Source organism: Microplitis mediator, chromosome 1 (assembly GCF_029852145.1).
Source record: "Microplitis mediator isolate UGA2020A chromosome 1, iyMicMedi2.1, whole genome shotgun sequence".
Taxonomy (NCBI): domain Eukaryota; kingdom Metazoa; phylum Arthropoda; class Insecta; order Hymenoptera; family Braconidae; genus Microplitis; species Microplitis mediator.
The window spans coordinates 20,891,243-20,906,601 of NC_079969.1; the positions used below are offsets into that span (position 1 = coordinate 20,891,243).

At 27.3% G+C, this 15,359-nt stretch overlaps 2 protein-coding genes across 2 annotated transcripts in view; one reads left to right on the forward strand and one right to left on the reverse strand.

Annotated features, from left to right (window-relative positions):
* LOC130678223 (uncharacterized) overlaps window positions 1-15,155 on the reverse strand; it is a 47,506-nt gene extending 32,351 nt beyond the window's left edge. The window contains exons 1-3 of the mRNA XM_057485315.1: window positions 14,900-15,155; window positions 1,318-1,626; window positions 336-671 (exon numbers count right to left, since the gene is read on the reverse strand). Coding sequence (XP_057341298.1) covers window positions 336-345 — 10 coding nt within the window. The 5' untranslated portion in view covers window positions 346-671; window positions 1,318-1,626; window positions 14,900-15,155. The remainder of the gene's footprint in view (window positions 1-335; window positions 672-1,317; window positions 1,627-14,899) is intronic.
* Window positions 1-15,359, forward strand: part of LOC130678222 (midasin) — a 93,150-nt gene that overhangs the window by 45,619 nt on the left and 32,172 nt on the right. The gene's annotated exons all lie outside the window — the stretch shown is intronic.

The following is a 15,359-nucleotide window of genomic DNA, read 5'->3' on the forward strand; positions in this document are numbered from 1 at the left end:
TGAAATAATGGTGTAAAAAATTCTCGGTGTAACTTATCCATCCGTGTAATCCACTTTTTATACACCATTCAGTGTTACTCGTGATAATTTTTATTAATGAGCAACAAATGATCATTAAACATTTTTAACTACTTAATCAATATTATCAATTACACATTTACACACTTGACGGTGTAAAAATTTTTGATTTACACCGCCCAAATTCAACAGGATATTTGGTGTAATTTTCACACAAAAATTTTGGCACCGAGTTACTTACACTACACCGAGTTCAAACATTTTTTACAGTGTATAAAATATTAATTAATAAAATTGAATTGAAGGATACCACTTACCAGCAGCCATAACTTTTTTTGTCTTCTGTTGGACTCCTGATGAGGAATCTTCCTCTCTGAAACGGTTCTTAGTGTCTTTGTTTGATGTCTTCCTTACCAAAAACGTCTCACTTTGTCTCTCTAATTGGCTTGACAAAGTCTTAATGACTGAACACTTCTTCTCTGATCGATTTTCACCACTTCAATCGTCGTTTTACGTCCTGACAGCATCCACATCTTTTTTCTCTCTATTATTTTACGGTATATGTATATATATACTTCAATTTTTATTCTTTGTCATTGCTCTGTCTTTTTCACATTGTTTTAATGCCACTTCACGTGATGTACATCGGATTTCTATGTGAGAGAAAGAGAGAACGAGAGAAGTTGGAATGGTAGGAGAGATAAATTTTTTTAGTTCAAAAGAAGTAAAAAAGTTTAAACTAGTTTATGACTAATTTAAATGTTGAATTTTTTTTTTTTGACTATTTTATAAATTTGAGTAATGATATTAATAAAGTAGGTTAAATGCACTCTAGTATATTTTTTTTATAAGATCATGCTAACTTTTGAAAGTGTTTTATTATTATTAACTTTTTTTTTTTTTGGAGCTAAAATAATTTTGTTTCTTAAATACCTCAATAAAATAATGATTAAAAAAAGACTATTAATTGAAAAAAAAAAAAATTTCAATAGAACATTATTGTATAAAGAAATCGAGTCAATATTTTTTCTTTAACTATCCTACTATTAGTCTTCCCTTCAGTTGAAAAGAACATGAAAAGAAAAAGTACAATCGTCTATATAAATTTAGTGCAAAATAGAGAAAAATAAATAAAAAAAAAAACATTTATATAAACGAGTAATTGATTTTAAGGTAGAATTTATTTTTAATTTTATTTTTAAAAATCTTTTTTAAACATCTTGTACTCTGAAAAGATGGAAGGATAAAAGAAGAAGTAGTTACAGACGAAAGAGTTTGTTGCTGTCTGTGGAAACTCACTGTATGTTGGCTGCCCACGACGACGTCGTACTAAAATCGCTCCAAAACTCTTTATATTTTTCTCTGTACTATGTAACTCTTCTTTTACCACTTTTACTCTTTTTCTCCTCGACATCATTCGTCATTTCTCTTTTCCTTAGATACTAACGTTTTCTCGTTAAGCTTCTGAATTCTTCAATATTTTTTTATATAATTTTTTTTTTTTTTTTTTTTATATAATTTTTTTTTCTCTTTTTATTCTTTATTCTTTTCTGCGTCCTTATCTCATGTTCACACGATTGACTTTATCGATTCACGTTTTTTTTCTTTCTGTAAAAAATCAAAACGTTAATTATTGTACTTCAAATAATAATAATCATTTAGTATTTAATTAGCTCTAATTTATTGTATAGAGATAAATATCGAATAGTTTTGTAAATTAAGTTGTTCAGAAGTTGATATTTATGAAATTGCTGACAAATTGACAGTCACGAAACTAATCAATTGATTTTTGATAGACGAAAACGTCCACAAAGTTTCAGACCGCAATTGACACCTATATAAATATTGGGTATAATTTTTTATCCAATAGAAAAAAAAAGAAAAAAGTTTTTTTTGTTTTCTATCTCCATTTGTATTGGCCTCAATTAAATAAATTGATTCTGATTATACTGGCCTTCAGTTAAGCCAAAAAAAAAAAGGACGGAGAGACTGAGCAAACGATTATTCCTAACTGCAGTAGTGACAGAATGGTTCATGTCAGTAGTACAAATCGATTAACGTCAGCCACACTAGCTTCCAGTTAATCACATGCCTATTCTGTTCTGTTAATACTTACAAAAATATTTCATATCAATTTATCGTTGACTTAATAGTTTTTTATATTTATTTTAGTGTTTGTATTATTGCGCTATTGAGTTTAAATTTATTAGTTTATATAAAATTCTAGAACAATACCACAATTCAGGCCAACTTTGTATATATTGATTATTAAAATTTAAATAATAAAAAACTCCCGGCTTTTAAGTTTGGCGACAGCGGAACATTACCTCTTCTCTTCGTGTCCGAGGTGTGCAATTGTCACCATTAATTATTACGTAGATTATTCAATGTTCAATCAGATACTTTTAATCGCTTGTATTTTTAATTTGGTTGAATTTTTTATGTTGATTTATTTATATATATTTATCCACGGTAACAAATATTGTGTATCTGTGTTAAAGACTGTTTGTGTAAAATTTTTTGTGTTGATTATTTTGTGTTGAATCAACAAATTTCACTGTGTAACTTAAAAATTTTTAATTGATCTACTGCTTAACACTTTTAAAGTATTTCTTAGTATGAAAATTGAAATTATCAACATTCATTAAGTGTTACTTTATAATTAACACCAAGTTTATCTTAAGAAGTCAATCGAAATTCACGGAAAAATTATTAGAAAAATTAAAGTGAAATCGATATTTTATAAATGTCAATTTAACTCAAAAATTTTTATTATTAATATATACAATTTATCATTTATTAAAAGCTGAAATGTTTATTGTACTCATAAAAAATTTTTAGTTACAATTTCTAATTATTTCATGTAATGTTAAAATTATTTTTTCGCTAAACAAAAATGTGTTTTGGTTTTTTTTAAAGAAATCAATTGACTTACTATTTACAACTGGTATAAATTATGACGTGATTTTTATTGATGTTGACTCTAGTAAAAACATTGTTTACTATCGAAAAATAGTTGAATGTTAAATACACAGAAAAAAAGGATTTCTTGGCGCAATAAATTTTTAATCGCCTCAAGAAAATTTTTACTAAGAATTTTTTTTTTGTGTAATAATTATTGTCACTATTTGTTAACTACAAAATAATATATAAATTATTTTACTAAATATCTATGGTACACATATAATGTACAAGTTTACACTTCTTTTGTGTCATCACTGACATTTAAAAAGTTTTGAGATCAGTTCTCAGATTACCCGAATTTAGTGTAGAAATTTTAACACAAATTTTAGGTTGAAGTTCAACACAAATAGTCTGTGTTAAAAAATAACACAAGTATTGTATAAACCGTATCTAACACACAGATATGGTGTTAATTTTAACACAACAGTTTTTACCGTGTAGAAAGAAGCACTCATTTTTTTAATCTTCGGATTTTTAGAATTAAATAAAATTTGTTTATCTACAAATAATTTACAAAACTATAGTATACTTGTACTTTTTGTAATCAATTAATTTTTTCATAATTTTCAATTATTCATAAGAATAATAAATTATTTTTACGAATAATTATGAAAAAAAATGCATTGTAAATTTTTTAAAGATTTTTTTTTATTAACTAAACTAATGATTAGGTACATTAAAAACATTCTACTGCTGTCGAAAATACTCAGAAAATGTTCAGATGAATTGAAAGATAAGATTTATTAATCCGGGAATTTATACTTTTCTGTAAAGTTTATCAACTCGAATCTTGGATTAATTATTTTTTTTATTAAAACAAGAAACTATTTTTTCCTATTTTTATTTTTTAATAGTGTAAAAAAAGTTTATTTATTTAATTAATTAAAAAAAAAATTTCAACCAGCTTGTCCATTTAAAAAATATCATGAAATAAAATTTTGCATACACATCAATTCTAATGTTTACTCAAAAATAGTTGGGATCGATTTTTCGCTGTCAAAACATGAATTTTTTTATAAAAACAATTTTAAAAAATCAGTGAACTTTTTTTTATTTTTTCTTTTTTGCAGAAAATTGAAACTCTGTCAGCGAAACGTTAAAAAAAAATTTCCTTTGTTCAAGTAGATAGAATAAACAAAGGGTCAAGTGCTCGTGGGAAAGTTAAACTAGATCGGGTTGCTTGAATTATTATAAGACATGAGCTTTGAAATTCAGAGATCAAAGCGCATATTCACGTATAGATGATGCTCTCGTATGGCCATTATTCCTCTAGCCAAGTTCCTGTGTTATTATCGATTTGTCAGAAACGCACACAGTGCATTGTCTTGTTGTAATTCATGCGTAACTCACGTTCAATTGCGTTAGACATAACGTTCTTGTTTAATATGTCGACGCCTCTTGTCAGTTGAGCAAACAGAATATATATGTACTTGGCATATATATTTTCTCATTCATTCATAAATTTTATTACACTGAAAAAAATCGGGAGTGATTACGGACTTTATTTAAATTCAAATTCACTTTGTTACTTGAAGTTCCGGAGTAAAAAAAAAATCACTCCGCATACGGAGTAAATACGGAGTTTGTTTTTTCAGCGGAGTCATTTCAAAGTGATCTGGATTTTATTTAAATCCACAGTCACTTCGATTCAGAGTTTTAATATTAAAATAAACTCTCCTTAGGAGTTAATTTCACTCCAGACTGGAGCTTCAATATTGAAATAAATTCCTCTTAGGAGCGAATTTTACTCAAAGGGGATTTAATAAATACACAGCCATCCGCTCCTTATTCACTCTGAATTTACTCCAGATTTAATTCGCGTTCACTCGGAAATTGTTTACACTATATTACATTATACATTTAAATTATTATCAATGTGCTGACTTTTAATAATATTTACTATCAAATTTTCAATTGAAAACAGATAACAGTTTTTTTTGCTTAAAATAAATATCCGTATCTGCGGTAATAAATATTTAAGTATAAAAAAATATCAATTAAATTTCGCAGTGTTGAAACTCCTGGAATAATACGGCAAACATTTCATTTCACTGTCGAGGGTGTCGAGGTGAATTAACCCGTGCGATAATTCCCTGTATGAATTTCACTAATCACACTACGGCTTGGTGAGCTTGTGCACTTCTAGCCTCCGGGTTCTATTTCTCTCTGTACCTGGTCTACTTGCTGGCTAGCAAGAGGGGGCTTGCACTAGTTATTATCACAGCTCCCATGGGTTTATGATTAACAAGCACCTAGCTTTCGCTTTTCCTACAAATTCTTTTTTTTTTCCACGTTTGTTACAAATTTTACTCTCACATTCTAATGAGTCCACTCATTTTATTTTTTAAAGTTTTTTTTATCCTAAATACAACTCTAAAAATTATTATTATTTTAATTAAAATTTGATTTATTTCACTTTTTTTTTTTTTTTTTTTTTTTAACTAAAGTGTGTATGAGTTTAAAAAATTATTAAATTGCAAAATTAAATAGGATTAATGAATTTGTTAAAAATATACTTAGAAAAATAATTAAAATTAATTTTTTTTAAGTGAGTGTATATTTTATTTCTTTAATTACTCAAGTACTCAAGTTAAAAAATTTCAAAACAATATTATGTAAATAAAAAAAAAGGAAGAAAAATATCTAATAGAAAAAAGAAATTCCATTGCGGAAAAAACTTTTCTCAGCGGTTTTTTTATTACAAGTGAAAACTTTTAATTTTTTTTATCTTTGTTTCGTTTTACTATTTTATTCCCCTGTCATTGAATCGAATTCAACGAGTACTCAAAAGCCCTTTGTTCTATCTCGATTCATTTGTACTTTTAACTGAAGTCCATTGAGAAACTCCTATATCAACTTGATATATCAACGCTTTGAAAAGAATATTATACCTTTTTAAATGCATCTCAAGACTTAATTTACAATAACATTATAAATTAAAAAAAAATTGTTATATTTTTTTAATTAACTAAAAGATATTTAAAAATTTTCTTTATGAATTTTTTTTTTTGCAATTATATTCTCGAGTGTATAAAAAGCTTATTGTCAATGGTTTAAATTTTTAATTTGTATTATGTAAAGAAAAAAATTTCAAAAATGACATTTTATTATTCTACGTTGTCTGTCTCTCTCGGTTCAATTGTGTGGCGCTTTTCTTTGACGGAAGAAATATTCACTACCTTATGCTAAAGAGGTTAAAACAATGTCCGCGTAATTATATGCTCTTGACTTAAGAGAATGAGGGAGAAATAACTCGAGAAACCGCCACTTCTTTTAATGTCAAAATTATTTGATGTAATAAAGACTAAACTCCGTCTTTTACATATTATTTTTTACTTAAAGGAAATATTATCAGCCATTTTCCGGTGTAAAAAACATTCGTTCTAAAAAGACTCCAAAAAAGTTCGACATGTGAAACTTCTGAACTTGACAGATGAGAACTTTGAGTGGAACTTTTTTTGAACTTTTGTGATTTTGATAATAAAAAAAATGTAATTAGGATTTTACACTGTGAAAAATTTGCGGAATGAACGCGGATTTAATTCTGAGTGATTGCGAAGCGGATGACTGTTTAATTATTTAATCCCCTCGCAGTGAAATTCACTCCAAAGGGGAGTTTATTTTAATATGGGATTGAAATAAAATTCAGATCCCTCCGAAATCACTCCACCGAAAGGACAAACTTATGCGAAGTGATTTTTTCTAATACTCCAGAACTTCGAGTGACGAAGTAAATTCGAATGTAAATAAAATCCGTAATCACTCCCGATTTATTACAGTGGATATGACCGAATTTCGGGTAAAAAAAATTCTGATTTGAAAACATATTTCTCAAAACGTAATTTTACTATATTTTACCCTCATTCCGAAAAAAGTTCCCATTAGAAACCAATAGTCTTTTAAGAATAAAAAAATGTCTATAAATTTAAATTTCTAAATATTAGAGGTTTTTAAACTTTTTTGGAACCAAAGTAAAATGTAGTAAAATTACGTTGTGAAATTTTTTTTTTTTTTTTTACTTAGATTTCGTCCATATAAAATTCTAGTAAGTTTTTTTTTTTCCTATCAAAATTACAGAAGTTCCACTGAAAGTTCTAATCTGTCTCAAGTTTAGAAGTTCCACATGTCGAACTTTTTTGTAATCTTTTTGGAACGATTTTTTTTACACGGTTTAAATAAATTGATATTTTTTTAAATAAAAAAAGTATGTTTTAACAGATCGTGTATGAAATAACCAATTTTTTTTTTTGGTCTACTTATAAACATGTTTTATTAAAAAAAAAAATATTTTCCGTCGACTGTGAAAATTCAATGATTTATAAAACCTATTGAAAGGTTTTTTAAAATTATTTTTCATAAAAGTTATGTCCGGTTATATATTTTTGTTTAAAATAAAGTAGTAAAATATTTAACAATAAATACAAAATACTGTTTATTGATTATTCGATCATTATTTACACGAATATTTTTTATACAATTTTTCTACATTACACATGGAAACTCGCATGTCAGCAAGAGAATCGGATGTTACTTTCCCACGGTCTCCGTGATGCCGTGACGCTTGAACGAGCGAAAAATAATGCCATAGAAATTCTCTTGAGGCAAGTAATGCTCTTTCAAACCAGACCTTTATCTAACACTCTGGAGACTTGCTTTTAAAAAATAAGTAAAACTGTCAGTTTTTAAAGACAGTTTTCTGCGTTAAAAAAAAAAACACAAGTGATTATATTTAATAATACAGTTTTTTTTCTTTATAATAATAAACTACTGAAATAGATTTTTTTTTTGTTTTTTTTGCTAAAGTGTCAACAATTTTCTAATACAATACAAGTTTTATGACGTAATAAAATTCTATAGTATAGTTTGTATAGAACCGGAAAATTGGATACCACGAAAACACGCAAAGAATTTGATGTACGGTAAACAAAAAGACATTACAATAAATAATCTGTAAGCTTTCAAAAATCACACGTTCTTTTCGGCATTGAACATCAATTATATACTGCACGATACTATTGTTATGGATGGCTATAAATATTATTTTAAAAATTCAAAAAAATACTTCCTGAATATAACTGCCGTATCACAGCTGTGCGATGCGATAAAAAAAAAATCTACATCAGTATATACGGTACGATAACGTTAATGAAACACAAATTGATTCAGCTTGTGGAACATGTCCATTACGGATCAGCATCGAGGGTATACCGTTTGAAATAACGATGAGGAAAAATAAAAAAAAAAACAAACGGTATTTAATCAACTTTCGCAGTGCAAAAGCATACACTGGGGAAAAAAAATACTTGGATATCGATATAAAAGTCTATCAAGTAAGCGTACGTGCGAAAACCAACGCGTGGTAAAATGTTTAGGTTTTATCCTATTGGGTTTTTTCAAATTCTATGTTAATTATATTTGGATTTTTTTAGCACAAACCAGCCGATAAATAATTTCGTAAAATTATAAAAAAAATTAAAAAAAAATGATCTATTTGATAATTCACGAGATTCAAGATTTATTGTTTAAAAACTTTTAGACTTTGAATTTATTATTTAGGGAAACGCGGAGAAAAATGAGACACCATTTCTGTGACAAAAAAAAACTTTTAGTTCACAAATACTTACACTGTAAAAAATTTGTGGAGTGAACGTGGATTAAATCCGGAATGAATGCAGATCGAATGACTACGTATTTATTTAATCCTCTTGGAGTAAAATTCACTCCGAAGAAGAGTTTATTTTAGTATTGAAACTCCGGTTCGCAGTGAAATTAACTCTTAAAGAGAGTTCATTTTAATATTAAAACACCGAACCGGAGTGAATCCGGATTTAAAAAAAACTAGATCACTCCGAAATCACTCCGCTGGAAAGACAAACTCCGTATTTACTTCGTATGTAGTGTGATTTTTTATAAAACTCTGAACTTCCGAGCGACGGAGTGAATCCGAATTTAAATAAGTTCCGTAATCACTCCGAGTTCACTCCCAATTTTTTACAATGTAGTTAATGTTTGTAGATAAAAATCAGGCAATTTGATCAGTCCGAAAATGTAACCAATTTAAAATTGAAAAAAAAAAATTTTTTTTCTACAACTGACTTCTGAAATCTTTCCAATTTCCAATAAAAAAATTCAGATAAATACTTTTAAAAAAAATTTTTTTTTTGAAAATTTTAAATTTTCTGCACTGTCCGGACTGATCAACTTCCCCCGTTCTTTTCTAAAGATTGTAACCACGTATTTTTAAACAAAAAAACATTTTTCCAGGTCCTCCGATATTATCTCTTATCAAGCATATAATTCTTTGTTAAAAGAATTCTGAAGTACAAAAAATCTCCTAGAAAATCCGTCTTAAATATTTTTAAAAAGAAACAAAATATCACTGACATATCTCAATTTAAATTCAAATCGCTTTAAAATAGTACTGCAGAAATATGCAAGCTTCTAAAAATATTTTTTTTTATCGAAAAATTGAATCCAATTACATAGAAAAAAAAAAAAAACTACTGTTAAGTGAATCTACGCTCTGTACATAAAAAATATTCTGTTTTATTAAAGAACAAGTGAAAGCTAAAAATAGATAAGAGATAAAAATAACAAAACTGTAAAATGGAAATAAATTCCGCGGGACTTTGTGAGAAGAATACTTCTTATACTGTACGATGCAACATCATACCTGTTATATAAATTCGAGAGAATCATTCGCACTCGTGCCTAAAGCATTCTTACGGAATAACGAATATCTTTCGCATCTATACGTTTTCTTTATTTCGATAAAGCCGAGAAAGAAAAACTAAATAAAAATAAAAGTTTTTTGAAATCAATTTATTAAATAATTTAAAACCAAAAAAAATGCTCGATTATAATTTCTGTTTTCATAAATCATTTATACTATTTGTATGTAACATAAGCTGAGGCATTTGTTAGCTTTCTATTTGCTAAGTTATGATTAAGGGTCATGTACCTGGGTGTTAATTTTATCAACGTCCATTTGAAATTTTGTAGTAGTAATTATTGTTATCATTTTCTCTATGGGATTGCTGTTATATCATATCTCTCATATGATAGTTTATAGCGCATATGATACCATAGCACACTTCCAAGTACTTTTGTTACAACTGAGCTAGGAACCATTTACGTACCTAGTGGATTTCAAGCACAAACCCTGTCGTAAAAATAAAATGGTCCCTAAACGACATTCGTTTGTATGAGCATTTAAAATTTTTTTCAGAAAAAAAAAAATATTGATAGTAACTTGATACACGTTTTAGTTCTTTAGTTTTTGAAAAATTTTGAATTGGAGAGGGTGGGATAAAAAGACCCCCTGGGGCAAGAAGGTCTCCTCCAAAAATTTGATCAAAAAAAATTCTCCGTTTTTTTTTCCAATAACCGTAAATTCGATATATTTGCGCATTTTTAGCCCTACGGATGATACCTGGGGCAAAATGGACCAGCTGAAAATTTTGGAAAAAAGATTTTTTCATATCTTTATCGTCAAATTATAAAAAATTTAATATACTCATTCATTTTTCGGCTGATTCTCTATGCCTGAGGCAAATTTAGCCACCAAAAATATTTGTAATTAATAATTTTTTTTTGAATTGATTAATTTTTCAATTCAATTCATTTTTACAGTACTCACAAATATATACATCGGAATAATATTGATCAACACCTGCACGGGAATCATGAGACCATTTCTTTCAATTTTTACATTGAATCCATGATTCCTTAGATTTCGAATAGTCCATTGCAGTAAAGAATTACAATCATCAGTTTTAACTTTTTAACAATTTTTTTTCTTCCATGTTGTTTGTGTTTTGGACTTTATTTTATTTATGCTTTATCCAAGTGTTTTTCCCTTTATTTCGGTGTAAATTATAAATTCAAATTCAATTGTATTGCAATAGTTGTGAAAAAATCATTACGATCAATTTTCTTTAGCAAGAGTGGGGGAACGATTTATCACGCCTTAAAAGTTTTATTTGAAAAATGTAAAAGTGAATATAGTTGTCAAAAGAAAGAAAGAAATTCTTAACGTTGAAAACACTTTCACAAAACCAAAAAAAACAAATTTTTTTTATCATTTTTTGGAGGGGGCCGTTTTGTCCCAGAAAAATAATTTTTTTTTAAATTCTGGCGAAATGTCTATGAATTTGTTCGAGATAGGACAAAAGTAAACTGATTTTATCGTTGAAAGCCACAAAATGTAATAACCGGCTCAGAGGGCCGTTTTGCCTCACCTTCCCCTACGTAACAAAGAAATTTTTTATTCCTATTCTAGTCATAAAATTATTTTATTTTAATTTTTTTAAATTTTTAGTAGACAAAATAAATAACAAAGAAACAAAAACTAATAGAAAAAATTACATTCTCAATGAAACTTGTAACTTAAGTGTGATGAAATTTTACCAACAACTTTCATTTTATCATATATATATTACCTTCAATATTTCTTTTCTGAATTCGCTACAACTTTAGCTAAACTTTTTTTTAGATAAAGTTGATATATTTTTTTTTTGTTAATAATAACTTAATAACTCTTGAAATGAAAGTTTTTAAATTTTTAATTTAACTTAATCAAATATTAGTTACTACTAAGATAAATAGAAATGTAGTGATAAAATCCAATAAAAGTTTAAAGTTCAAAAGTACTTTTTCAAAGAGCCATAGATTTCGATCCTACGTAAACAGAACAGTTTATCAAGGAATCTAGTAATAACAGATAAAAATAATAATAAAAAATATATACCTAGCATTTATATTCATCTCTGCAGACTGATAAATCGAAGTACATATCTGATAATAAATGAGTGTCTTGTCTATTGACATTAATTGCTTTATCACATATACTATCAGTGTGGATTACATCTTTAAGCGGGATTAAATAACGCTCGCACAGTTGCCCTAAAGTTCCGCTAGTTCAATGAGATTTAGCTTGTACTTCAATTATAATTAAGGTGGTTATGTATATTAATAATAAAATTATATGTTACTGTACATTGTAAAAAATTCGCGGAGTGAACGCGGAGCGGATGACTGTTTATTTTTTTAATCCCCTTGGAATTTATTTTAATATTAAAACTCCAAGTTTGAGTGAATGCGGATTTAAATAAAATCCGAATTCACTCCTGATTTTTCTCAGTGTATACATCACAATATTTAATATATTTATTTCTCAATTTATGAAACCACAGTGATATACATTTTTATTGACTTCCACTTTATGAGTTTTATTTTTGTACTGTCAGCTAGTAATTTTTTTTATTTGATAAATGTTTGTAATATTTTATGTGTAAAAGAGATACCGGCAGGACAAACAGAGTGTGACGACACCACAAGTTAAAGTAGAAATAAACTTGAAGACTTCTCATAGAAATAGAGTTAGTGGCTCAACTCTTTCACGTAAACTTGACAATTGACAATTTCTTTTACCCGTTTTTATATTTATCAACTTCATCTAACCACTTAAAATTATTAAATACATTTTTGACGTTATGAAAAAATTTATTTAATTATTATTATTATTAGTATAATTTTTGTTATAAATATTTCCGACATGAAGTCTGCAGATATTTTATTCCTCAATTTTGTTTTAGACAAAATTTACTTTCGTAATCATTCAAGAGCAAATATTAAAAATTTTTTTTTTTTGTTTGTAGTGTAACCTGATTTTAATAATAAATAATACTGATAGTGTAGTACAGTACTTGAAAGTCAAAATAAATTTGACGGAACGTCCTACAATAAGTTAATCCCGTGTAAAAAAAATAAAGTTCGAATAGTCGAGCTTCGTAATTTAAGACAATTTCAAACTTTTACCGAACTTTTACAAAACCTCAATACTAAAAAAAAAATAAAGAAATAAATAAATTAGAGAGGATAAAATTAGACGGTAAAATAAAAAATTATACTTATTGCTAAAAAAGTTTGAAATTTTCTATTTTCATAAATTTTTTTTGAATAAAATAAATTCAAATTTGTCACAGAAATAGTAGAAATTTTTGATTGTCTACAACTTTCGTGTTATCAGTAATAGGTATAAAAATTAAAAGTTTTTGAATTTCCCGAACTTTTATCGAACAGGAAAAATTCGATTTCAATCACAGAAACGGAAATTATGATAATTCACATCAGTATTAAAATTCCAATTTGTCTTATTGTCCAACTTTTTTTTCTATGGAAATTTAACTTTGCATTTTATTTTCCACATACTTGTGAGGGTTTTCATCTGCTTTCTGAAAACGAATCAGTGAAAATCACGTGTCAATCACTACTTGGCAGTGAATAGTCACTTATTGCCAGTGGAATGTATACAACTGTTTGAATTAGTGACATACTTTTCACTAGTAAACAGTGAATAGTCACTATTTTTACTATTTCAAATTTAAGAGAGTATAGACCCAAATATTTAAAGTATTTATTTATCGTAATAGTTTATTACTTTTCTCCTTTGGTTATGGTAGAGTTTATTGTCTCTAGTAGGAGTTGTTTATCTTCCCTTCATTGTTTCTGGTGACTTAGATTGTGACCAGAAAATATCAGTGTTGAAGTCAAACCTCGTTAAGCAGTTTGTTCCCTACTCGGATCTGGGCCAAGCGGTTTAAAGTTATGTACTATCTTGGTTAATTTATTTAAACTATACTTTTTTTAAATTTTGACTTTTTTGATTAAAATCATTGAAATTACGAAAATTGAATAATAACAGCTATCAACATTAGAATTTAGAATAATTTACATGTATATTATTGTGATCATGTTTATATAAATATGAAACTTTTATCAATTTTAATTCAAAGTAAATTTAAACTTTTCATTCATCAAATTGATATGTGCGAAAGAAATAAATTTAGTAGTAAATTAAATTTTAGCTCTCTCGCTCACCATTTCGTCTGTATCTAAATTGACCTGAATTCGACAGTTATATTAAATTTAACAACACACAAAAATTTAATGTAACAAAAAATATTGCGTTTAAATTCTTTTTCCAAAGATACACTAAACTTCAGTGAAAAAATAGTACTACATCTATGTAGATAAAAAATAATAACAATAACACTATTTATCAATTGAATTAAAAAAAATTTCTCACTTCAATGAGTATAAGTACACACGAATTTATTTTTTTTCTATTTTTCCAATAAGCCGATCTTGTGGCACTCAATAATTTTATTGAGTTTCACGAAATTTTAAACGCTCAAATAAATAAAACTAAAAAAAATTGTACCGTTTAATTTTACAATTATTTTTCATATACTAAAAAATTAAAATAACAGATAAATAAATGCTGAACTTCTAGTTCTTCGATTTATCTGCTGAATTATCTAATAATAGAATAACCTTTTACTAGAATAAAAGGTTTTACCATTTTATTCCTTTTTCAACTCTAATTTTATACTAAAAATGTATGAAATTTTATAAATAAATTACAACTAGTGATTGTACTATAAAAAATTAAATTTTTTATTTCAAATATTTGCGGACTTTATCTCCGTAAAATTTATAGCGCATGTTGTTTATGTTGTTTTGAAACTAACAACCGGAATATTAAACAAGAGTAAATCTAAGGGTTGCATCGAAATCTGTTGTGATGTAAAGGAAAATCATGTGTGTGCATATAGTCAGTAGGAAATCAAGGGGCGTATGCAGGCGGTTGGTCGCATAATCGGAACGTTAAACAGAAAGACAAACTGAGGCTCATCGTACTACTGCTGTACGATTACACAAGTATACAACCTCTAACAAGTAGTGATAGTCAACCGACTAACTACTGACTCTCTTTCTTCACAATTTTATTCTTCCACACATATCTCTTCTATTTATGTTAATATCAAAAAATAATTATTAATATCATCTTTCTATTGTCTATATTTATTTTATAATTATAATCAACCCAAAAAAAATTTTTTTTTTTCATTACCTTAATTTTTTTATTTAATTATCTTAATCACAAAATTTATTTACACATTTATTTTATTGTTCGATTTTTTTTGTAAATTATCTTTTTTTTAATAATAATAAATTTTAAAAAATCAAAATTTTAAGTTGAAATAAAAATAAAAAATAATGAATTTAAAAAAATATTTTTTTTTATCAGATACACACGATTGATAGTAAATAAATAAATGAACGCATGTATAAGCGTAATTAATAATCGCGGGTGTCGGTTCTCTCGGTTCGCGAGACGAGAGAGCACTGCGTACTCGTCTGAAAGCAACCCCCGATTCGAAGCTCTAAAACCCACCCATTCGCTCTCTGCCTCACCACTAGCTTTTTCATCCCCCGCTTCAGTTGTACATGTAGCTCTTGGTTCTCTTAGTTATACATCTATATAATACACGACGCAACATATCCCACACTTGGATCGCTAAATTCTCAAG